The sequence below is a fragment of the Centroberyx affinis genome, unplaced genomic scaffold (assembly GCF_046629955.1).
Source record: "Centroberyx affinis isolate AG114_WGS23_722 - 3 ecotype Tasmania unplaced genomic scaffold, CSIRO-AGI_Caff_v1 ptg000693l_1, whole genome shotgun sequence".
Classification (NCBI taxonomy): Eukaryota; Metazoa; Chordata; class Actinopteri; order Beryciformes; family Berycidae; genus Centroberyx; species Centroberyx affinis.
Window position 1 is genome coordinate 70397 of NW_027279313.1, and position 25833 is coordinate 96229.

The 25833-nt window shown below is 40.3% G+C and overlaps 1 protein-coding gene across 1 annotated transcript; it reads left to right on the forward strand.

Annotated features, from left to right (window-relative positions):
- The first annotated feature begins 374 nt into the window (after positions 1–374).
- Positions 375–23909, forward strand: adcyap1r1a (adenylate cyclase activating polypeptide 1a (pituitary) receptor type I). The gene is made up of 14 exons (XM_071519380.1): positions 375–485; positions 3627–3829; positions 7168–7264; positions 12190–12300; positions 12425–12525; positions 12626–12723; positions 12946–13078; positions 14846–14999; positions 15375–15435; positions 15914–15983; positions 16341–16432; positions 18374–18503; positions 19289–19330; positions 19612–23909. Exons 2-14 carry the CDS (start codon positions 3785–3787, stop codon positions 19813–19815), a joined length of 1338 nt encoding a protein of 445 aa, XP_071375481.1. The 5' UTR covers positions 375–485; positions 3627–3784; the 3' UTR covers positions 19816–23909.
- Positions 23910–25833: the final 1924 nt, after the last annotated feature.

Sequence of the window (25833 nt, forward strand, 5' to 3'; positions counted from 1 at the left end):
GTGACTTTTCTGACTAGTTTCGTTTTCAAAACAAAGTCGCCCAGGCTTGTAGCACAAGAAGAAATGCAATCGGAGTTTTCCTTTCAATTCAGCAGGAGCCTGGTTTCAGTCGTCTAGATGCTGAACGACAATCGTGTGCGAGACCAAGTTTCTCCCCCTGTCTCTCTGGCTGCATACCTGCATTTGTAGACTAAACTGTTGCCTCAATTTGTTGCTTATCTGTCTGACGAGCTGCAAATCCCGAAGGAGCGGACACCCTCCTCTTCCTCCTCCTCCTCCTCCTTGCGGTGCAGCAGCAGCCAGCACGGTGAGCGGCGCGTCCTGCAGCAGCTGCAACAACACTACCTGTCATTTCAAGACGATAACTGAGCGACGAGCACGCCTCAAGCGCCGAGGTATTCACCGAAACAATTACAGATCAAACACCATTGAAGACTAATGGCTTCATGTGTAGATATTTGCTCCTATAGGAAAATTACGCAATGGTAAGTTCGTTTCGCTTATTTTCCACGCCGAGTGCTGCGCGCTTTTACTCTCATCTCTATGTGGCTTTCGCTATAGTGATCAATCAAGGAGGCTTTCACTGAGCCTTATATTTAAGAAAAAGCTTTATTTCTACTTGAAATGTGAGTGGGTTTGCTGTTTTGGCACGAGTAGACAACCTCGCAGTGATTTTCTTGGGAGAGTGTAAATAAGGGGAAGACTGGTTTTATTACTGCTGTTTTTCCCCTTGCGAAGCAAAGGTCACCCACATAAATTGATGAATTAAACGCATGCATGCAGGAATAAGAGGAATAAGGCTGTACAAAATTAACCTATTGATTCTGCACCGCCAAGGGAAAATTTATTTGTCACTGATAGATTATAATTAGGCCTGTATCGCATGATTTCCTTTCCTCCGATATGCCTACAAATCCTCTGACATTTTGCAAGCTGGACTTTAAATGATCACATGAGACTCTTTCGCAGTAGAGATTAGCTGTTTTTCCAGTGATGTGGGCTACAGCCTGTATGATTATGACCGGACAACATTATATTAACTTAACTTATTAACAGAGCTGTCAAGAAGTAATGATTTTGAATGGCTGCGGTGCTGCACACTGACAGACACTCAATATGACACGCGATCCCCATTTGCAACATTAAAAAGGCTCGCATTTGGGTTAATTGAAAGCGTTCCCATGTCAAACTAGGTTCCTTTTAAAGTTGGAATTAATTATTAATGCACCGTGATGTTCGGAGCAATTTAACATACATGAGGAGGATCTTGATATGTTGAGCCAGATCTATAAAATCCTTCATACAATATGGCGCTAAATAATTAAGGAAAACAGAGAGTATCTTTACTATGTTCTCTCTCTCTCTCTCTCTCTCTCTCTCTCTCTCTCTCTCTCTCCCTCTCTCTGTATCTACACACACACTGTCTCTTTCAGTGTTAGTGTGTGTGTGTGTGTGTGCATGCCTAAGTGTGGGCCTTGGGCTGTGTTGTTTTTTCCAAGTGTGTAGGCCTAGTTGTTGTTCAGACTTGACATCTTATGGTTGATTGACAACAGTGATCTCCGTCCCTCTAATTTTAGTGTATGTCTCCCAGCATTTAAAACCCCCCAGTCTGTTTGGGATCTTACTAACCAGTTTTTATTCAAATGCCATAGTCTATCCGTTGATTCAGCCATTCCTCCTGCTTGTGAAGCCTTGTGAATACTGCCTCATCCTGCTCTGTATGATATTATGTCTGGGTACTGCTGGGCTACTTCAATAAAATAAATTATATGATCAGTGTGTGGTAGAAGCACACACATTTCTTGGTTCGGCTCCTTCATTCTGAACCACACAACCCGAGGGTAATATTCTCCTACATTGGTATGAACAGCATGTGCTTTTTTTTTTTTTTTTTTTACACCCATGGCATAAACGCTTTACAGCTTTTCAAGTGACTCACATGCGTCCAGTGCTGAGCAAAGAATCTCCTGCTTCTTGCCCTCAGGACCATAATAATGGTGTTTAGGTCTCTGTTGTTTCCTATTCCAGCGGTACTCAGTACCAAGGAGGGATTAGTCATAGACACTGAGGACTGGTTTTAACTAGGTTTTCATTGGGAGCCAAAATGGTCACTGTGACATTTTGTTCCATGCAGTCAAATAGATGAGGAGAAACAGAAAACAGATTATTAATCTTATTTCTGTCTTCCTCTCTGTCTCTCTATCCATCTCTTTGACGTCTGTTAGCTGTCCACTTGCCTGCCTGCCTCAAATTGTCTGTCTTTCTGGATGTATGTCTGGTTGTATGTTTGTTTGACTCTTTATCCCAGGCAGTTTTGTCTCAGTCCCACTTGACAGCCGTTATCCTCCTCTATATCTCTGGGTTTTCCCTCTGAGCACAGTCTGTCCTATTACTTGATAAAGCATCCGAGAGCTGCTTTAGAAGTAATTGGATTCGGTACTAGAGGGTAGGGACACAGAGCGGAATTTGTGTGCGTGTGTGTGTGTGTGTGTGTGTGTGTGTGTGTGTGCCTGCATTATGTCTGTCTCTGTGTGTGGGGAGAGAGACAGCACTTGCATGCATGTGCGCGTCTTGCTGCTTGTACTTTAATGACTGCATATGTATGTGTGTGTGTGTGTGTGTGTGTGTGTGTGTGTGTGTGTGTGTGTGTGCATGTGCATCGTTTTGTGAACCTCTGTGTATGCTACCGCTAGGGAGTGTGTTTTCTGTTTGCAGTGAATCATTGTGTTTTCGGGAAGCTGTGTGGATGAGTAAGATGTGGAGGTGGTGGGGGTCTACCCCCCCTCCCCTCCTCCCCCTCCTCCCCCATTCATTCAGACGGACCTCAGTACTGTCACCACCTTGCTGTGTTGCTGCACAATGACAATCAATGGATTTGATTTGATTTGATTTGATTTACCTGACAAACGTAAAAACATGCGTGAATAGCATCATTAAAGGCAGCAAAAATCAGGGATGCTATGGTGAAATCAGAGACGTATTTCCATTGTTGTCATGTACACAATACATTGAACTTTAGCAGTAATCTGTAGAATTGCATTAAGAAATAGACTTTCATATCCATAGCCTAATTTTTCCTCTCCTGATGTACATCATGTTCATGCTGTGGTATAAGTTTAATGGAAAAAGAAGGTGCCATATGCTCATAAGTGTTCATTCCAAAATGAAGTTGCCTATATCCGCTATTATATAATTGAAACACCTCCTCTTACATAAGGAACATGGTTGTGAAAAGTAACATACTTTTTGGAAAGTATGTTATTCTCTTTATTAAGAAATTCACATACAAAACAAGGACATCACAGAGGATATAATCATCTGTGTTACCTGAAATACTGATTGATGTATCCAAGGTAGCTTTTTGGTTTTCAGAATTGATACCTAACTCTTCACATATGTTTTCACCTTAAATAGTTAAATTTTAGAGGCAGTGCCATTATGTGAATATTTTACATTTCAGTTTAAGCTTAACATATCGTGTGACCCACAAATTATCTCTACTATTTGTAATCTTCTCCAAGCCTCTAGACCAGCAGTGACGCTGTGGTCTATCGCAGCGAGAAGATGCTCTCTTGTGTTTTGTTTGTCCTCATACAAAGTCTTTTCCTCTGTGTGTTGTATTTCAGAGCCCTTGATGCTGAAGTGCGGTGGAGCCAAGGGGAGCATTTTCATTGCATCCCTGTGAATACACACACACACACAAACACACACATACATACACACACACAGACACACACTGCCTATTGTGTCTAGCCTCTGGGAGATAATCACTTCACAGGAGAAAATGAGAGGCTACCTGCTGACTGCTATCTTTCTGCTACCGTTGGTGGTGAGTAACTAGTGTGTGCATGTGTGTTTGTGTTTGTGTCTGTGCATGTGCATTCATATATGTACACATGTGTGTCTGCGTTTGTGTTTGAATATAGTAGAGTGCAAAAACATTTCATGCAATGGGTGTGTGTGTGTGTGTGTGTGTGTGTGCATGTTAGTCTGCATGCTGGGTTGTTACTCCATCATCAGTCCCCCTCCAGCGTCCATCTCTGGCTTGTGTTCATACATTCATATTGGTCCGTTAGTGGCAGGCGCTCGAAGGAAGGAAATCGCCATATGCCGCATCAGCACATCAGCATACGTTACAGGTCCTTGATCAGCTCTGTGTTAAGGTGACTGACCGCCTGTTAGAACAATAACAGATGGCCTGGCTGACCGGAGAGCTGCCTATCCATCTGCTCTGACTCACTTTTATTAGCGGCCTCATTGAAATAACGAGCAGAATGGAAGAGTTGCAGAAGATACTGTGTGTGGGAGGAATACACTCGAGTGTTTGAAGGAAATTATGTGTCAGGGGCGACCGATGCAGCAGAGCAGCTGTTCCTTTTCATTGGTCAGTTGGATAAGATAGACATATACACAGCTAGATTTTGGGTTAGGTGCAAATTATTATGTGACTGACTGGTCATCCTGGGCATCATCCTTTACTTATAGATTTGATGATGATGTTCTTATGCTTCTTATTCTTCTTCATCTTCTTAGTATTCATCTTCTTATTGTTATTAGTAGTATTAGTAGAAGTTAGAGTACTAGTAGTAGGCTAGTAGTAGTAGTAGTAGTAGGAGGAGGAGGAGGAGGAGTAGTAATAGTAGTAGTTTTAGTAGTAGCGGTAATATAGTGTTAGTAGTGGTAATAGTAATAGTAGTAGTAGTAGTAGTAATAGTAGTAGTAGTAGTAGTAGTAATTGTAGTAGTAGTAGCATCAGCATAATAATAATAGTAATATAACTAATAACAGTTAACTAAACCAAAAAACAACTTCATGAAATTCCAATTCTGTTTCTTGTAGGTTTTTTTTCAAATTCCAATTCCAATTCCTCAGTTGAATTGGAATTGATGACTTCCTTCATGAATTGACCCCAACCCTGGTAGTAGTAGCATTAGTAGTAGTAGAGGTAGTAGCAGTAGTAGTGGTACTAATAGTACTAGTAGTGTGAGGTTGGTAGTTATTGGTAGGTGGATGGTAGTTATTGGGGAGAGTGTTACTCATTCACAATGCACTGATTTGTTTAACCTTCCCTTCTTTAACCTTTAGGCTGTCACTGCCCCCTAACATATGCAAAGTGTTTCTTCTCCTGACATCTTTGTACGTGCCGCACGACTCATTCTCCATCTGACCTTCAGCGGCTGATGTGGCAGCTGGAGCCCGCTGTGATGTACTTGTTGTGTGTCTAATGTGTCTGTATGGTGGGCCAGTGGTGGGCGAAATCAAATGGGAGTTTTATTATCTGTTCTGTGCTGTGGGAGCTACTGAGTTATCTGGCCCTCGAAAAACAGCTTTGGGGGAAAACAGAGTTCTGCCGCTCCAAAATGGACGGCTTATCTGGACAGACATCTGTTCCAGAGAAGAGGGAGAGGAGAGGAAAGGAGAGGAGAGGAGAGGAGAGGAGAGGAGTGGAGAGGAGAGGAGAGGAGAGGAGAGGAGAGGAGAGGAGAGGAGAGGAGAGGAGAGGAGAGGAGAGGAGAGGAGAGGAATGACGAAGTAGAGAAAAAAAGCAAAGGTTGGAAAAGAGTGAATGGGGGAGAATGAGATGCACACTTGAAAATTTTCATGCTATTCATGGATCTGTACACTGTCCCATGCAATGCGGTCTGTTTCTTAGGTGAGAGCTCTTTAAACCCTAGACCTCAGTTACGTTCCAGGGGGTTGTGTGTGTGTGTGTGTGTGTGTGTGTGTGTGTGTGTGTGTGTGTGTGTGTGTGTGTGTGTGTGTGTATGTGTACTCGTCTCCCAGCTGTGTGATTCCACTCTATAACTCTGTGTGTGACACAGCACAGAGATGTGAAACATGCAGCTAAGAACAACAACAGATACACTTCTTCAAAACAGCTGCACACACTTGTGTGGAATGTGTGTGTGTATGCGTGTATGTGTGTGTGTGTGTGTGTGTGTGTGTGTGTGTATTGATGCTAAACTCTATGCGACTATATGTCTGTGGTGTGTTCATTTGCTTGAGGAAGAATGTGTGTGTGCCACTGGATCTGCATAGAAAACACTAATAGCAGTTGTAATTATTGTGAAATTAAAAAAGACTGTGCCAGCTCAACAACACGCATAACCTGCTATCCAGGTTTTCTTATCACAAAAAAAAAAAACAACATTTCATATTTTCATTTTGCAGGACTGTCTGCTCCTACGCCAAATAAGTATTACTCATCTGCATCCAATTATTTCTCATTTCTGGGAAGGCTTGCCTACAGTAACTATTGGCTCCTAGCTGGCTACCTGCTGCTTAGCAACATGGATGCTTGTTACGGGATACAAAGAGGACTCTCTAACAATGCCTGTGGTGGTTTCATTAAATAATATCAAAAACAACATGAAACAATGAGGTCTTTAACACATTTTTATTCCTTAGAAGTAATGCGACAAATCTGTTGCAGTGGTGAGGCAGAAACAAGAAAACACTATGTCAAATAGTAATATTTTAATGCTTTGGAGACAGTATGTGTTTTTCAATAAATCAGGAACTTGCACATAGAATCAAATCATATAAAAAAACATACCAAACCAGACAGGCCTGGTGGATGATGTTTCACATACATATTTTCCACATATGGCTTTAAAATTCTGTTCATGTGCACAAGCGAGAAAGGAAGTGAATTTCTAGGATGTCTTCACAGCGGTTGATGCCCTAGCGGTCTATCTTATCTAGCCAGCGAGGCCTGAAGCCCATTCATATCGGAGGGCAGAGAGATAGAGGGATGAGTCAGCCATGGCTTGGAGGGCCGGGACATATTACACCTATCCTATCATGGTGAGAGAGAGAGATGGAGAGAGAGAGAGAGAGAGAGAGAGAGAGAGGAAGACGGGGGATTGATGAGAGCTGAGCGTGCAAAACAGAGATGGGCCCTAAGAGAGTGAGAGGGAGAGTTATGGAGAAGTTGAAAGCCATTGATAGACTACACAGATAAATACACCACCTGGACTGTAGATGAGTAAGTAGTTCCCCCGACTGCATCATGTCTGCATGGATGGACAGCACTTCGGTTACTCTGCTGTGTTTTCTTCCTTGGCTGGTAAACACTATTCTCAACGGTACACCATGTCTGTATAATCGTTAAGCGTGACATTATGTGTGTGTGTGTGTGTGTGTGTGTGTGTGTTGTGGTTCCAGGTGGCCTCGGAGTCGGAGCACTGTATCATCAAGCGTGAACAGGAGAAATGCATGGAGAGGATCACGCTGCATAACCCCAGCGATGACCTTGAATTGGGTAAGCGAGGACGTGTGCATGAGTCTGCGCATGAGCGTGTGTGTGTGTGTTTGTGTGAGTGTATGCGTGCGTGTGTGTGTGTTCTCGCATCCTTGTTGTGTGTGTGAGTAATTTGGCGTGAAGCCACCGGTTTTCATGGCGCCGCGGTGATTCAACTGTTTACATCTACTTCTAACTTCGAAAACATAGCGCTGTTGTTGGGTGAAAAACATGCATCTCTGAACTAATAAAAGCAGCCTGTTTTTTTAGCTTGACGACCATGTATTTTTCAGTTTATGTAATGGGTTGTAAAAGGGTTTCATAGACCCAAGGGTCATAAAACTTTCTCAACCCATGGAGGATTAGGTAATCCTTCAGTTAAAGTTAAAACATGAACATCACCAAAATTGGAGTTAAGTTTTCACCCAAGAATGACAATAGGTTTATATCACGCAGTGCAAGACTTATCAAGCTTATTGTAGGATTAGCGAAATCATCTTATTGCACTGGCAGATACTTTTATAGATTCCAACAAATTTGACTTTTTTTTTTCAGGATAATGTAACTTGTTTCAGGACATTTACTTGATTAAAGTTAAATTGTCTTGGAGAAAGTGTCTTGTTTCAAGATTTTCTTCATTCTTTTGTGATGATTTCTTGAAAGAAATCAAGTGAAATTTATTGAAACCAGCAGCCAGTGCAGTGAGATAATTTGACTAAAAATATCATGAAATAAGCTTTATAGGTCTGGAAACAAGATAGAAATCGTCAGACAACTTGTCATTTTTTGCAGTGTGGTCATAATACAAATATATCACAATGAAATACCTCTATACAGCATAATCAACCATCCGGTGATATACAATTCTCATACCAAATGTCTGCGTGCGATGTCACGCTGTGCTGCTTTCACAGTTTCCCCACGTGTCCCCTTCCAAAAACACAGGAAACCGGGTATGCGAAACCTGGAAGCAATTATTTTCTTGGCTACAGACGGTGATTTTCATTAGCAACTGCTGTAGGCCTCCTGCTGAGGCGCTGTGAGAAACTCGCCCAACAGACTGCAACTCCCAGACTGCACTCTGACTCATGGCTTTGCTGACAGCTACTGGCTCCTTTGGAAAAAAACAAAAAACAAAAAAAACCATGAAAGATTTAGAATAGAAGATAACAAGTTTAAAGAGGAACGGAAGCGTAAGTTGAGCTCGTTTTTCATCTGAAGAATTTAAAGGTCGGCCCTGCAGCGGGACACAGAGAGCTGCATGCAGTCCTTTCATGTGGGTCTTTTCTTAGCTTCTTGTATTTTTAAATTGCTGTAAAAAGTCTGAAGCCCTGAGGTGAATTGGAGTAGATGTTCCATTTATAAATAACTAATGTACATCATTTGTTTTCAGTTAACACTTGCATTGATAGTTGATAGTTTCAGTGGCTGATGTCCTATTCTCACACTGGACCCTTACACCTCCTGTAAAGTGGGCGGTTTGTTTATGCTTCTATTCAACTGTCCATTTTCCGACCATGTGGTCACATGCATTGGCCTTCCCTGCCCCTTTAATTGATCCTTATCTCCCCCTGTCCCTTTAAAAGGAACTGTCCTGTGTTTCTGCTGACAGCAAATCGTTGGTGAGGAAATAAAAATGCCTGGTTCGCAGAAATCTGACTGGGGAGGAGAGAGAAAGCAGAAAAGGTAGAAAAGAGAAATGAGGACAGCGGGGTGGAAAGAAGTAAAGGGAGACAGAAAATTGACGTCTCCCATTAAGAGAGAAAATGAGAGTGATGTTAAGAACAGAATGAGAGATATTTTACTGAAATGTGAATTCAATAACTTGAAGGTTATGAGACACGTGACTCATTCTGTTGTTTATTTATGCTTTACAGACTGTGAGTGTAGTGCAGCCAAGGTGAAACCAAGACATAAACTTCCACCACAAGCCATGCATGCCAACATATTATGCAGTCTTGGTCTGGTCAGGTGATTTTTCCCTATTCAGACTTATCCATAATTCATGATATATTTCTTTTTTATTTTTTTGAAATGATGTTCTTTGACCTGGGATTGGTCTATAGCCCATGTGAAATTGGTGCATAATATTTTACTCTCTGGTAGTCACCATCTAGCCCATGTGAAATGAATGGGAGGTATAAAACCAAGTGCATAATGTTTTAAATTGTTTCATAACTAAATCATCCTCAATCAAAAAATTGAAAAACGCTAAATGATAATGAATTTGATCAAAATTAGAGGCATTTTGCAGTTGCACCTTGACTGAGTTACACAGGGAATCTAACTCCTAATCATGACAGTGTTACACTGACACAGGATACTCATTTAACCTTAAGAGGGCTTAAGTCTTTTAAAGTTATTCTCACAAACATTAGTTCTGCTCCAGGTCTTTCCAGGCGCCTCATGACATCATGCTTTTCCATCTGGTCCAGCGCTGAACCTTTAATAAAAATGATGAATGTCATGCTCTTTTAGCATGCGGCTGTATCGGAGGCAATCAGCGCTTAACTTCTGATCAGTATTCTGCTGCAGCTGCACTGAACCCCATGACTGGAATACTCCTGATATGAAAATTTCACATTCAGTCCACTGCCTGTGTGTTATCAGATCAGCTTTAATAAGAAGGAATTTGTATCCATCTTGTGAATCCAGCCATCTAAATTGTGAATGTGTGTGTGTGTGTATGTGTGTGTTTGCCCATATTGTGTGCATTTGTGTACATGAATATCATGCATGTACAGTATGAATTTACTGTATGTTACTCGGTCTTTGTAGCCCACTGAAGGTTCAGTGCATTGTGGGATCTTCTGTGTGATAGCCAGTGATGCAGACACAGTGCTTTATTAAGCCGGTTACCTCTGTGCCTCAGTGCGGCTCATTTGGCTCCTGTTTGCCCTTTAAAAGGTAATTGGCTTCGTGTCCAGCTCACCAGACAGAACCAAAACAGATTAGAGACTGAAGCAGAATAGAGGAAGGTCTCCGAACGCACGCATGCGCCGTCCACGTGCGATTACACACATGCACACACACGCGTGAACACACACACATACACTGCATTTACACACGTATACGGTATGCACCCATGAACACATACAGTGAGACACGCATATACACATGCAGATGCACACACACACAGTCACTAGCCAACAGACTTGTACCTGCCTCTGCAGCACTATAAAATTGCCCAAGCATAAACAACGCAGTAACCTAGAATGGAGGGGGGGGGGGGGGGGGGGGGGGTTGGGGCTGAAGATAATAGGAGAGAGAAGAGGAGAGAGAAAGAAATACGACAGAATGAAAGCCAGAACAGTCATAACAGTACTGAAAATAAAGGATTATAGATTTTTAGTGTGGAAGAGTCAAGCTGAGATTGAGGCGGATGAATAGAGGGAGATCAAAACTAAATAAAAAAAGAAAGGCAGAAGGGTGCCAAAGTATATTCAAATAATGTTTTGTTTTTGTTTTAATCTGCTTAGGGTGACAGATGGGTGTGGGTTATCACGTCAAGACAATTTGGATAGTTTTATCAGTCACAAAAAGTATGTGAAATGACTTTCAAATGCATTGCTGTGATTGCCTAAGCTTGCTGGCACATCGTTATATGTAGCAAACCGCCCATCTGGCACTAAAGTCAGATAAAACAAACCGGAATAAAATAAAAAATTATTTAACCCAGGTGTGAAGCTAGACTGAGAACCAGGGCATCAGCTTGTCCAACCAGCTCTGTCACTAATTCAGTAATTGCTGTGCCCCGTTAGGAGAGCTGCAGGTGAACTGAGAACAGTGATATTTTGGTTTTAGTGGTGAAATTTAATGAGTTACAAGGAGGACGAACAGTCTGTGTTGAAGAACAGTGAGAATATGCTCAGTAATAGTGTCCACTGTGCCCACTACACTCCTCTTGAAAAAAGACCAGCTATTGATCATTGTAGCCACCAACAGTACTTCAGAGAATAGCTGCTGTATATAACAGGGGCCTTTGCTTTTGACTCTTCCCATTGGTCACATCGCTCTGTTTTTCAGCCAAATATGTGTAGCAGAATGGTTTGTGGAGCAATGACCCGCAGGCAAGAATTAGAGGGGTGTAAAAGTGTGGATATGTTTTGTGAGAACTGTTGGATGAATTCAGTTGGAAGTTGATTTCATTTTGGATTCACATACTGGAATGAAACTGTTCATTTGTATTCACCCAACAGATAATTGATGTTCACTGCGCAGAATAAAAACAACCAAAAAAAAAGAATGATGGTCACACTTTATTTGGATAGTCCAATGCTGATACTCAACTTCTATTAAATGACTATAATGTGTCACAAAAAAATATTGTGAAAAGTAGTCTATAGATATTCAATGTCTGGGCTACGGTTAAATAGGGTTGGGGTTAATGTTAGAAATAGGCTAAGGTTAGGGTTAGGTGAGTTACATAGTCTGTAGAAATGCAACAAATAGGCAAGTGACACTTTGTTGAACATCTACTTTTTGTCACCTGATAGTTGAGTATCAGCCGTCCAAATAAAGTGTTACCACATTGATGATGTCCTCCAAATGTTAAAATTATCAAAGTAACAGTGTCAAGATAGGTAATAATGTAAATAATATTCAATAGTTTCACACTTTTCAAATGATAGATATCTTATTGTCTTTATTTTGTCTTTCTTTGTTTTTGTCCTATATCATTCTGTTCTATGGTTGATTGTTGATCAGCTAGATCTATTTAGGCTCATACTCTGTAAAGTCCTCTGAGACATATATGTGATAAAGGGCTATAGAAATAAACCAACTTGAACTTGAACTTGAGCTTTTGGTTCAATTCAAATCAGTTTAATTCAATTCATTGCTTTTTCCTTAGCTTTGCAACAGCACACAATGTGGTATGATAGTCCAGCATTCACCACATGCGTTCTCCATTATCTGTTTATCATATCCTGTCCTCTGCCCCTCAGTGTGTCCGTGGATGTGGGACAACCTGACCTGCTGGCAGGCTGCCAATGTCGGTGAGGTTGTAGTGGTCAACTGTTCAGAGCTCTTCCATGACTTCATGGGCCCCGACGATGGTGAGTGGCACTGGGCACTGGGAGACTGGCTGGGTCTCTCATTTGAGAGAGAGAGAAAGTATATTTTTGTCCAGTTCAGTTCACGTCAGTTCAGGCTGAACTATGCACATTCTCTTGCTTTCAGAGATGGGAAAGGTCAGTCGCAACTGTACCGAGGACGGCTGGTCTGAACCTTTCCCTCACTATGTGGATGTCTGCCTCTTCGACGACAACACCACCAAACCTGTATGACCTTATCTCCCTTATATAAAATGTCCTATCAGATTTATTACAGGCACACATGCTGCTAATACAATATGACTGACCCTCTGTTTCTGAACTTCAGGACATGTACTACGCGTCAGTCAAGGCTCTGTACACAGTTGGCTACAGCACATCGCTGGTGTCTCTCACTACAGCCATGGTCATTCTCTGCAGGTTCAGGTGAGCCTCATAATGTAGCTCCTAAAGCCAGGTATAATATATTGATCCCCTGATATCATAATTGGCGTCATACTGGTGTTTCACTTGTTTCACTTCAGCTTGTTTCTGAATTTTCTTAAAGTTCTATAGAACTTGTCTGTTTAAGAGTGAAAATAAGATGAAATGACTTGATAAGATGGGTATATTTTTACAGTTCAGTGAAATGTGCTCTCTCCTCTCCAGGAAGCTCCACTGCACCAGGAACTTCATTCACATGAACCTGTTTGTGTCCTTCATCCTGCGTGCCATCTCAGTCTTTATCAAGGACGGCGTGCTGTATGCTGAGGAAGACAGCGACCACTGCTTCGTACACACAGTTAGTAATAACAACTGCTTCATATATGTATGATCATTAAGAGGCCCTAAAAACCACATCATCTGTGGCTAATAGAAATACTTCCTCATATGGTCATCATTAACAGGCAAGACCTCAGCAACCACACCTGCTTGTTTGGTTCCTAACAGCAAACAATAAATAACCATTTACAATTCAAAAGCCGAATCTTTTGATTAATTTAAATCTGATTTAATTGAAAAATGAGGTCCATTTAAAAAAGTCATCTTAAGAAATGTGCTTACAGAGTTTTTGTGGTTAGAGACATCTGTGTTTTCCAAAGTACTGATTAATGAGCAATGAACTGAAACCAAAACGCGGGTGCCCTGAGGAAGGCCAGCATGCGCTGCAATGGGTCAGTGCAACTTTTAATATATAATGGCATAAATTAGCCACTAAAATAAAGGCTTTTTAACCTTTTTTCTAAGAGAACAGTGCCTTGGATTTGTTTTTCTTCATTTTTCTGAACATCTCTGTACAACACATTGAAGCCAAGGCAGTGTTCCTCCTCTGGGCAAATTTGATGTTGATTAATTAATTCCAGGCAGCTACATTTTAGTAAAACTGATACACAGTACAGCGTTTTGAAATAAATGTCTACATGTCTGTATTATGGATAGTTACCTTACCTGTTCTGTATGAGACATAAATGGATGTTCAAAGACTAAGAAGGCTTGACCCTCTTCTCTTCCACTCTTCTCTGTTTGATATAAACCTTTGAAGGAACTTCAATCAAATGCAAATTTTACAAAAGACAAACATGCTATTAGGTGACTAATATTGTCTGATTACAAATGCTAAACAAGCTTAGCCTTTGTCTGGTAACAACACATTTCTCAGTGTTGTTTAGCAGGCATGATAAATAAACCTAATTAGGTACGCTAATGGTTTAGTGAGGCCAGTGGAAATCTTCTACTAGCAGAGCACTAACATATCAATGGCTACGTTGCCCCCGTTTCAAACCCTCTGCCTTCCAGCTGTCGCCATGGCGATCACAGGTCAGCTTAATGGCATCACGGTACCGGGAATCAGATCTGTGCTGTAATTGGTTGACCCCGGTGAGAATATGGACTCTCTCATTAACATGATGTCATTAGATTGCGGTCCAGCTGAGATGCTGGGGGTCGTTACTGTTTGTTGTGCAATTTGAATGCAGACATACAGAAGGTTGACTATATATTTCATGCTGATTTGTTAAAGGCCAAATCTGTAATTGCACTGTGGTGCCCCCTGTTGTAACACTGTCACCCCAGTGACTACTATCTCTGTTTACATGGTGATTTATAGGAATGAGGACATTTGTCACACTGACATTTATTGTCTTGAGCTTTTGATAGAAACAATGACCATTAAACAGGGGTTTTACATGTATTTTGAAGCTGTAAAAGATTTGTTTGCATTTGTATTGTTTGTAATTGCACAATGCATTAGAAAAAAACCCAAAAAGCTTATTTTGCATCTAGAAGTCAAACCTTTAAAGACCATATTTAAATATACAAAAAATTTGGAAGGTCTAACAAATTGCTGATAGCAGAATTTCTTCATCTTCGAAATGATTTTGTGTGAGATGATAAGAAACTCCAGAGCACTTCAAACACCTCAAGGGATTGACCCACATCAGTGATATAGATAGAAATCTTAGATAAAGAAATAAATGGATTTCCCTCTACTATAATTCTACTAACCCTAACCGTAACCCTCTACTATTTGCTCCATTTAATACAGCTCACCGTGTGTTTTCCTCTGCAGGTGACATGTAAAGCAGTGATGGTGTTCTTCCATTACTGCGTCATGTCCAACTACTTCTGGCTGTTCATCGAAGGTCTGTATCTCTTCACTCTGCTGGTGGAGACCTTCTTCCCTGAGAGACGCTACTTCTACTGGTACACCATTGTAGGATGGGGTAGGTATCCAGTCATGATGGTGGGTTATGCTTTAAGTCTAAATGGTCTTCTGTCAAAAATAAGTAAGTGCTTTCAAGACAAGTGCTTTTATTCAGATGTACCATCTTGAGAAAAAACATTTCAGTACTCTTTCCACCTCCAGTTATGACACCAATTACAGCATGTAATAGTTATCTCAACATAGATAAAGTAGGATTTATATCTATGAATTAGAGCTTTAGCCATCAAGGAAACTATTGCTGTATGTTGGCATTTCCCCATAACTGTGCATAATTGGAATCATGAGAAATAATTACCTAAGCCTACGACAGGGTTTCATTATTTTAAATGTGCAGCAATTGGCTGCAGTTTAATAATGATCACTGTTATTACAGGAACTCCCACCATTTGTGTCACTGTCTGGGCAGTTCTGAGGCTCCATATTGATGACACAGGGTATGTCCGAACTCCTCTTCACTATTTCAGATTTAGGAAATGCATATCCGCTATCCGCCAGCTTCATAGTGTAGAAGTCACTTGGGAACATACAGTAACATAGCGTAAGGGAAGTAGAGAATATCCTTAGTGATGCAGGGAATCAAACCCCAAACTTTAAAATCCGGAAGAAAGATACCTTGCGCACATATCTCCTCTGCATCTTTTATTGTATGGAGCCTGCACAGTATAAAATGGAGCAGTGATATGCATTTGCAGGAGCTTTCTTTGTATGGGTAATATTTTAGGGTAGGTATAGGGCAAGCATGATGGAAATAAGTCTGACTCTACTGTGACACCATTGATGATTTCATCTATGCTTAAAATGTTTCCAAATACATCAAATAAATCCAATCAAGTCATGGCATAGAAAATTGGGATAAGCATGTATTGGCAATGAAGAGAGATAAACCCTGCTCTCCTCCTTCTCCTCCTCCAGATGCTGGGATACGAATGAGAACACCGCCCTCTGGTGGGTGATCAAGGGACCGGTGGTGGCCTCCATAATGGTACGGCAGACGTTGTGACTGGTTCATTCTGCCTCTTGGATATCCATCACCACTCTAATATGTTCATTATTACAGACACTCAACCACGGCTCACCTGACCAGCATGTAATTTATGACAAATCTTCCAGATTATATGCAATTAGAAAACCTTATTACCCACTCTTGCCTTTGGCTACCTGTGGCATATAATACACATAACTGACATAGGACATAAAACACATAGGCACTGTATATTCCACGAGTGTTTACAATGAAAAAATAAATAAAAATCTCTCAATGTGTTTGCCTGTATGCACACAAAGTGTATATTAAGTGCATATAAAATATATCCTATTTGTGTTGCTTCTCTTGTTGCAGATCAATTTTGTTCTGTTCATTGGGATTATCATCATCCTGGTCCAGAAGCTTCAGTCCCCTGATATCGGAGGGAACGAATCCAGCATTTACCTGTAAGTTACAGCCTAGCTGATGAAGAATCATCATGTTCACCCAAAACCAGTGTTGTGTGTCTTAAGTGAAGCCACAAGTGGGTGTGGAGTGGAGGATTTTACACTTGAAAAATGGTGAACATGCGAGTCAATGAGGTGTTTTACCATGTGTTACCAACTTTGATATATCTAGTATACAGTGCACATAAAAAAAACCTGCAACTTGCAAAATGTTATTCATCTTTGCTTGATCAAAGACACGCTCCACTGATAATTCCCAAAAATCATGGCTGGCCATAATGTATTGATTGTGGCACCATCATTTGTGGTAACCAGGGAGTTAGTCAGTGATCTTTTTTTGTTTTCTTCTGTTTTTTCATTCTTATGTATGAATACTAAATTAAAGAAAGAATTCCAGACAGGACACATGCATTAGTAATCGTTGTATAAAAGCCGTAATACACAGGAGGACATTTTTTCCTGTGATTATGGGTACTTAAGCAACGCCTACTGCATCACTATCATACCTATAATCATCATCATAGTAGTATCATAGTAAAAAAAAAAAAAGGTGACTTTGTCATCTGTCTGATTCTCCTGCAGGAAACTTCTAGACTACAGTGGTTGATGAGTAACTTCATTCCCAAATCTTGCGGAGTTCAGACTTGCAGTCGTGTTGCCTGTCTCACGACAGCCTGTATCATTTACATATTATTATTATTATAAAGCATCTGATGTGTCCTCCTGAAACTTGGTTGTCTCTCAATATGTAATTGTTTGCCGTACCTGTTGGCTGTTGCACACAGAGTGCTTCAGTCTCATTAAGGAGTTGTTCTGTGTTGTTCTGCACCACCAAGAACAGTGTCTTTCGAGGCCCTGCAGAGAGTGCCATTCTCATCTGTTGCGTAGACCTGTGTGTGTGACCAAGTGTGAATATGTGTGTGTGAGGCTGTGTGTCTGTGTCCCTAAAGACATTGTCTTTGTTGTACTGTTGTATTGTCTTTGTGCTGTGTAGCAGCTGTGCTCAGAAATGCTTCAGTGAGCCCACACAGGCTGTTCAGCATTCGTGCAGGATGTCAGAGTTATCCACCATCACACTGTAAGTGTGTGCGTGTGCCTGTGTGTGTGCATGTGTGTGTGTGTGTGTGTGTGTGTGTGTGTGTGTGTGTGTGTGTGTGTGTGTGTGTGTGTGTGTGTGTGTGCATATATGTGCGTTTGTGTATTTGTGTGTCTGCTTGTGTTGACCCGCATGTGTGTTTTACACCAGGGGTTCTTAAAGTTTTTCATGCCCCGGACTCCTAAATGCCCAAACAGCAGTGGATAATCTTCCATCTACTGCATGATCAGAATAGTCCTCCCTCATTACACTAACTCATAATAAATTAATTCAGAGTGCAATGGATCTACTCTGGGGTCCCTGGACTGCACTTAAAGAACTGCTGTCTTGCTCAGTTGTCTCTCCCATTACTTTATGACTTTTGCATCATTTGTTGTGTGTTTCTGTGTTTTTCCTCCATCCTCAGTGTGTGTGAGACACTATTTTCTGCTGCATGACATTGCAGAGATAAAAACACAAATGTAACTCTATGTGACTACAAGGATATATCAGGACATGTCAACAGTTATGTCTCTCTGGCCCAGTTTCAGTGTCAGAACTTGTAACGGTATGATAACCGAACCCCCGTCTTAATGCTGACCCCTAAAACCACTAGAGAATTATGATTAAGTCTAGATTTTAAACAGGCAAATTGATGTCTAGTTGAGATGAAGATAAACTTGCAATAACATTGCATCAGTATCTCTGTGGTGTCATCACATCTACTGCCAGCAGAGATTAAATGTGTTCACATAGAATGACTTTGATTTGTGTTTTTTTGATTTACACCTCAATCTTATCAAAGTGTGCCTCTGTCCAAGAAGATTTAAGGTTTTTGATGTAATGTAGCTGTGTTGTGTGTGCAGGCGTCTGGCGCGCTCCACTCTCCTGCTCATCCCGCTGTTTGGTATTCACTACACTGTGTTCGCCTTCTCGCCCGAGGACGTCAGCAAGAGAGAGAGGCTGGTGTTTGAGCTGGGGCTTGGATCCTTCCAGGTAAAACGCTTCCACCTCCTTGAACTTCCGCATTAAATAAAGGAGAGACACGAGATGAAGGATGAGGTAGATAGGATAATGTAGCGTTTGGAATATAGATGGAAAGAAGCCGCTATGGTGAATGATAGTGATTGTCAAACCTTGTTCAGATCCCTTAGAAGTTTAGTTTTAAAGTAAGCTCAGCACAATATTTTCAAGCCTTAAAGACCAAAAGGACTTAGAGACACAGCTCCTTAATACACGTGAAACACATTTTCTTTCCATTGCTCTACACTGTTACTTTTTTAATTTACTTTGGTATGCTTTCATTGTCCCATTTTTGGTTGGCTATACACCATCTAAACCTTCCTATAGACTTTTTAAAGCTGCCCTTGATAAGAGTTGTATGTAACTACACCTATCTTACCAGCCTACATCTCAAACTGGGGCTGCAACAGCAAAGAGTGTCCCATTCCCCCAAACTCCGCCCACATGAAGTGACGAATAAAAACTTAAGAGCAAAATACAAACTGTATAAATCATCACAGATCGACCAAGTTGGTAAACATGAGCATTGAGCATTGAAATTAACATTTTTCAAACACTTACCTCTTGCTGCCATTTGGAGCTGTCAACATGCAAAGTGGTCTATTGCAGTTTTAATAGTGATGGTTGAATTTGTGTGATGTAATATTAGCTGTAACACAATACAGATGCAGTTATTTTTAAAGATGAAAGCAAAATCGCCAGCTGCTCTTTTCACAAGCTACTTTTCTCCTAATTATTGTCTCCATTCTTCTCCTCAGGGCTTTGTGGTAGCTGTCCTCTACTGTTTCCTCAATGGAGAGGTACGATTATGTCCCAGTTCATACTCATTCATTTTGCACACGTTTTGATTGACATCTTATTCCATCAATTCAACACAGAAATGCTCTTAAAATGCTATTTTTGATTTACATAGCACACTTAATACATAATTCAGGAATGGAGCTCTCTGTTGCTACTAGTGTTAAATAGACTAAATATGATTACTGATACTAGCTGCAGACTGCAGTGTACTGTACCTTTTCATGGAGATGGTACAGCTTAAAGTACATTAAAAATGACCTTGTGAAGTTTCTCCCTGAAGGTGCAGTCGGAGATCAAGAGGAAATGGCGCAGCTGGACGGTGAACCGGTACTTTGCTGTGGACCTGAAGCAGCAGAGGCACCCTTCATTGGCCAGCAGTGGAGTGAATGGAGGGACTCAGCTGTCCATCCTCAGCAAGAGCAGTTCCCAGATACGCATGTCCAGCCCCCTGGCAGAGAACGCCAACCTCAGCCTCCCCACCTGAGCGTCTGATTGGCCAGAGTCAACTTCAAGGTGCCGTCCTGCATACATCTAGACCAATCAGAACAGACCAAAGTGGCCCCCTTGTCTTATATTTCCTGGTTTGGCCATTAGCAAATGAGGTATTTCAGAAAGCATTTATTGAAGATAACTGATACATTAGAACTGCATTATTCTTATTTTATGATTTTGTTGCCTATATAATTTGTCTAATTTATTTGTTTTATTGTTTATTTTACTATTTTAGTGGTACATTGCACTCTCTGTAGATGTTCTCTTTGAATTCAAATTCTACTCCATCAATTCAAATATTTTGCTACAGAGAAGCTAGAAACTATCTGTACTGATATTTTCATTTTACAGCAGTGCTTTTGTTTCATTTATGTTACAGTATTTACCAAAATAGAGCAGCATTGAAAATTGGGGGAAAAAAGGAGAGGTGTTTCAAATGTAGGGGTCATGTTTGGCTGATGCTGTGTACAGTAAATGTGCTTCAAAGTGCCATAAAGGTTGCCTGATTGGATCTGATCTGACAATGGTCCAAAGTGAAAGAGCAACCAAACCCTCGCCTTGCTTGTACAAATGCTAACTGTTTAAATGTTTCATCTCAAACTCAACATTTTTCTACAATCAGCCATAAGTACAGAGTATGTCAAAAGATATATAAAAACAACTCATGGATTGATACCTTGTAAATAGTTACTTTTTGTGTCTGGATTTGAATTTCTTTGTTCTTTCTTTTCTTTATTTATCTATCTATCTTTTTTTTTTTTTTTCATAAAGCGGTATTGTATTGACCTTTTCAACAAAAGGAACTGGAGCCCAAATCTGTAGACTTCATCCCATATCCCGAGGACCTACAAGTATCCTATGGAGATTCCTACCCGCTCTATTCTGAACTATTTGTTTGACAGAGAGTTACTGTCTCCTTCTATTCCCGTTCCTTCTAGATAAGATGTGTCTAGATGAGATAAAGTCAGCCCTGCTTTTGAAAATAAAACCTCATCACAGTGCTAAAAACTTCAAGTGCTGTAACCAGGCAAACGGTAACCTGTGGGAAAGGAATCCATAAAAAAAATATTATTATTATTGTTAGTAGTAGTAGAAATAGTAGTAGTAGTTATAGAAGAAGCAGTAGCTAGAAATAACAATAATAATAATAATCATAACAATAAAACATGGTGCCATTGTGAATATGTACTGTATAAGACTGACAGTACATGAATGAATACAGAATTAAAAAACAGAAATACAGTAAAAATCTACATTATGACCTGGTTTATCCTCCCTCACAACTGATGTCAGTGCAGAGAGGCCTTTACCTAGTTACCTTCCCACGGTTTCCCCTTTTAAAGACGTGTCAGACACGTTCTTATGTGATCCTGGCAGACTGTGGAAACATACACATGCCATTTGGTGAACGCTTTTATCCGAGCAGGCACTGGAGCCACTGCCTGCCTCCACCCCATCCATCCCACCCTGCTGAATCGCTCTTCTTCTGTAAATTTAAACCGAACCGTCTCTTATACTCACATTCCAAAGTGCCTAGTCAGTCACAAATAGCTATCACATTGATTTACGGTGAACAACATAAAAAGAGTAGTGCGAGTCATTTTCTGCAAAGAATGTCCAGAGTGATATGTGTATGACTTTGCTAAGTCATAGATGCCTTTAAGATGTGTTTTTTTTTTTCTTCGATTTGGCTCAATGTGAACTGTAGCTAGAGTAATCCAATAAGGAAGATGTTTTGCTCAGTTATAGGTAATGTTCAGTGTTTTTTTTGTTTTGTTTTTTCATTTGCTGCTCATTTGATTTGTCTTTAGGGATTTGTAACTTTGTAACACAGTGTGAAAAGATTCCTTGTTCAATTATGATGTGTTTGATGTGTCTTGACTTCACGCATAACTTCACACAATTGCTGTTTTTTTAGTCTTTTTGTGTAACTATCACCCATTCAAGGTAACTGCAAATCCATTTCGAATTGGAACAGGGACAATTAAGCGTGAACCTCACACACATTAACGACATCACAACAGAAACAACACGTGTTGCAACAATTAACAAAAAGATGCTTTAATGTGATAGCTCTTGACAATCGTGGAGTGTTTGCCCATTTTCTCTTTCTTTCTTTTGTTTGTGCACTTTTTTTTATGAAGGAAACAAGCTTAGCAAACAATAATTTTCCAGGTGGGTAAAATCAATTAGTAAGATGCAGAAATGTTGACAAATGATGTGTACAGGAGGATATATTTACGCAAAATGTTTATTTTTTGTACTGTCATTATCAAGTCCTTCTGAGTGAAAAAAGAATGTATTATCTTTACGCGTTGAGATGATATTGTTGAACAGATAAGGATGTATATTTATTTTTCATCAACCAGTGTCATGTGAAATGACTCAATTTCTATCTGTTTTCCTGTATGTAAGATAGTTCTATGACAGATGTATGATTTTATGATACTGATTGATGTTGACTCCTTGCAGTGATGCGGTGTAAGTGCCATAAATGCGATGTGTGGCAAAAAAAACTTTGGGATATTGTTGTCCAAAGCTTCAGTGGGTGTTATTACTTCATTGAGGCTAGATACGACCACTAAAAAAAGCACTGTCAAGATAATACAAGTTAGATATATATTGTACAGGTGAAATAAACATACAAAAGGATGTGTCATTTTCAATGCATCTGCATGTCTAGGTTGGGACAAAACACATTTGCATTACTTTTGTGTTGAAAATGTCACATCCGGACAAGATGGTAAACTGGAGCCTGAGGGGGAAGAGACGACAAAGGTAATCGAGGAGGTTTCAGATGGAGTAACAATTGCGATAGATAACGCACAACGTGTGTACGAGGGTGTAGTGAAACCACTCTGCTGCTTCTTACGCGTTCTATCACCAGCTGTCACTCTGAGTCCGTCGGCTCAGATGGAAACGACCATGTCTCAAAGCTGTTACTGTCTGTGAAAAGAAGAAGAGGAACTCCTTCCTTGACCGTGTTTGCGCTATTACGTCTGTCCGCCATGAGGTGGCAGCCAAGTGTTAGGTTTTTAGTTTTCTTAGTCTTGTGAGTGGGAAAGAGATAAAGCAAGTGGCTTGTGGGGAGGAAAGGGGGAGAGGATGGCACTTATATGCCACATGCTTGACATTGTTCAAACATCTCTTTTTTTCTTTTTTTATTCTCATTAATCAGCAAACCAGCTTATAGCTTTGGTTTTGTAACTTAGGACTGAAGTGCATCCCACTGCAAAATCTTTAGCTTCATTTCCGGCAAAAGCGACATGCTTTTTTTTTCTTGACTATATTTTATTTGACCAGGAAAAAACGTCAGACACATTTCTTCACACATCTCTTCTGACGATTGGTTCAGCGTTTCAAAAACACACACTAATCTTTAGTGTTTTTTAGTCAGGGAAAAAAAACAAAAACCTTGACATATTTTACTTAAATGTGAGTATTCTCTGTGTGGCATATCTCTGTCTATCTTTAGATGCCTTTTCTTTGGCAGTTGTGCCTGTTGAGCCTGTAATATGTAGTATTATGAGTGTTCAGTGTGTGTGAGTTCTATTGATCGCCATTGAATTCTGAATGTACCATTGTTGCTCAGCTGCTCTTAAATGTTGCCTGCTATCAATTTGCCATGGTGTACAAATGATGTCTCTTCTTGATATGTATATAGATATATACTGTATATGTAGGCTATATTTTTGGCACACAGGTGGACCTCTTGATGAAGACCTGTTATATTTGTGACTGTGTTTTTGTACGTTTACGTTTGTGTACCTGTTTTCAGGGTGTGAAAGTGAATCTCTGTGGAGCAACACGTGTCTATGAGAGTGTGTGTGTGTGTGTGTGTGTGTGTTTCTGTGTGTATGTGTGTCTGTATGCATTTGAAAGAGGGAGAGAATGTGTTCTGTACGCATGTTTGTGTATGAGAAACTTTCATGAGGATAAGTAACCTACTGTAAATGTCAAAAATATCTATAATCCATCACCCACTCTGTGTTTTACCTGTAACATGATATACAGTATGTCATGTGTAACGTGCGTTCTGGTGTCCAAAATCACGTCCCAAGTAATTGTGTAAATTTGACTGCAAAATAAATCCATCTGTGGTGAGTTGCTTTCTGGAGATAATGATTCATTTCACACAGCTGTCCCATTGGTAAAATGGAAACGGTCTAAAGATTTGACTAATGATTTGGCCATAATAATTTGGGGATCAGTTTCAATGAGTCAGGGTAGGACATTTTCTTCCACAGGGAGCTTTTCTTAGTGACATAAACAGATTTTGGCATTTTTCGTTGATGTAAGAATCACTTGGTATACAAGTTGCTGCACTCCTTTTCCATTTTCTGTCTTTTTTTTGTGTGATTTTCTCCACCCAAAAAAATCAAAATTCAGGGGCAAATGAAACTTTTGAGGGGCTTTTTTTTTTTTTTTTACCCCAAGCCTCTGTTCACTTTCTACCCCAGTCCCAATTCAGTCTCTGAAAAATGCAGGCATGTTGATGTTATGAAACTCAGTGTTAAAAGATATAATGTCAGACACAAGAACATAGCAGTAAATACCAACACATTCTCAAACCACAAACATTTCTTCAGTTACTGTGCTTTTTCCCTACGCATGCCAGCCTTATGTCACTAGCTCCACAAAGAACAGCAATGGGAGATATATTCAGTGTAAAATAAAGTGCTGGATCAAATCATATTGTGCATTTACAATGACAGTCAAAGTGCTTCCAATAGTTAACATTACAGTACAGTGCATTATTCATATTCAAAAATGAATGCTTTCTTTTTGGTAGTTCCATCATCACAGCCAAAGTGCATAACTACCTCTTATGAAAACAGAACTGAATACATTGATTTTGACAGTAGACGATACCCGAAAGCTTTACACCGTGCCATTAGGACTGAGATACACGCATAAATACACATAAATTCCCCATCGCAATAGCAGTTGTGTCATAGTGCTTTTGGCTGATGGTTGCCAAAGATTGTACAAAAAATGTCAAGGCAGAAATCGTTCCATTCCGTTGATGAATGTTTTGTGTCCTCTGCTATCATTTGCCACTTAGCGTTGGCAAGGTGGGAACTTCCCTAGACTAGAAAAAAGAAGGCACTAGCACACCTAACCAATCATTTTTGTCAAAACAGCATGTACATTTCATTTTTTTTTTTTTTGTCCTCTTCAATATTGGAGGGTACATGTCGCTTACTTCCTACACCCTTGTAGAGAATTAGCAACAAAAATTAATGTCCTGCTCCACCTTTTATACTCTACTATCACTTTGACACTCCATCACCATACTGTACCCATTTCTCATCGCCTGAGTATTTTTTAATCCTTAATTGACCTCAAAGGGGCTTCACCAAGCTCTTCTTCTCTCCTTCAGAGCACCAAGTGTGCCGAAGAAGAAAAACGGGGGATTATCACTTCTGGCAGCAGACAAGAATTTGACAGATGAGGAGAAAACAAACTTATGAATATTCACAAATACTGTATTTCAAAGACGCCTCATCAAAGGCGACAGACAGCTCCTCAAAATATAAAGTCTTCTGTGACACGACATGCCGATGTATGGCAGACACACACACACACACATGCACACACACAGAGTGAGCCTGAAATACTCTCTGGTCCCTCTGGATCTTGCTTCTAACACTCCGCCTGCTCGGGCCTACAATAATATTAGAAGTACAACACAGGCTAAAATTAAATTACATATTAATTCAGTGACTAATGTAAACTGATTAATTTTCGAAAATAACATTTTCTCTCTAGCAGCAAGTTAATTACTGCACAATAATTCATAAGCGCACTCACAACAGCAGTGACTTCAGGTGCTGGACAGCATTGGCCCAGATCACAAACATTCAATGTTTCCTCAGCTGTCTCTATGTTATCCCTCAACATTTTGCCCTTTTTAAACCCAAACAGGCAGTTATTGATCAGTCCAAACTGTGAGCTCAGCCATGTGAAAGCACCCTCACTGTGGTCTGGTATTTTCACAATGGTACGT

Coding starts and splice junctions, on each gene's coding strand:
- adcyap1r1a (XM_071519380.1), top strand. CDS start 3,785: ATGAGAGGCTACCTGCTGACTGCTATCTTTCTGCTACCGTTGGTG. Junction 7,265..12,189: donor CAGCGATGACCTTGAATTGG/GTAAGCGAGGAC, acceptor TCTGCCCCTCAG/TGTGTCCGTGGATGTGGGAC. Junction 15,000..15,374: donor GTACACCATTGTAGGATGGG/GTAGGTATCCAG, acceptor CTGTTATTACAG/GAACTCCCACCATTTGTGTC.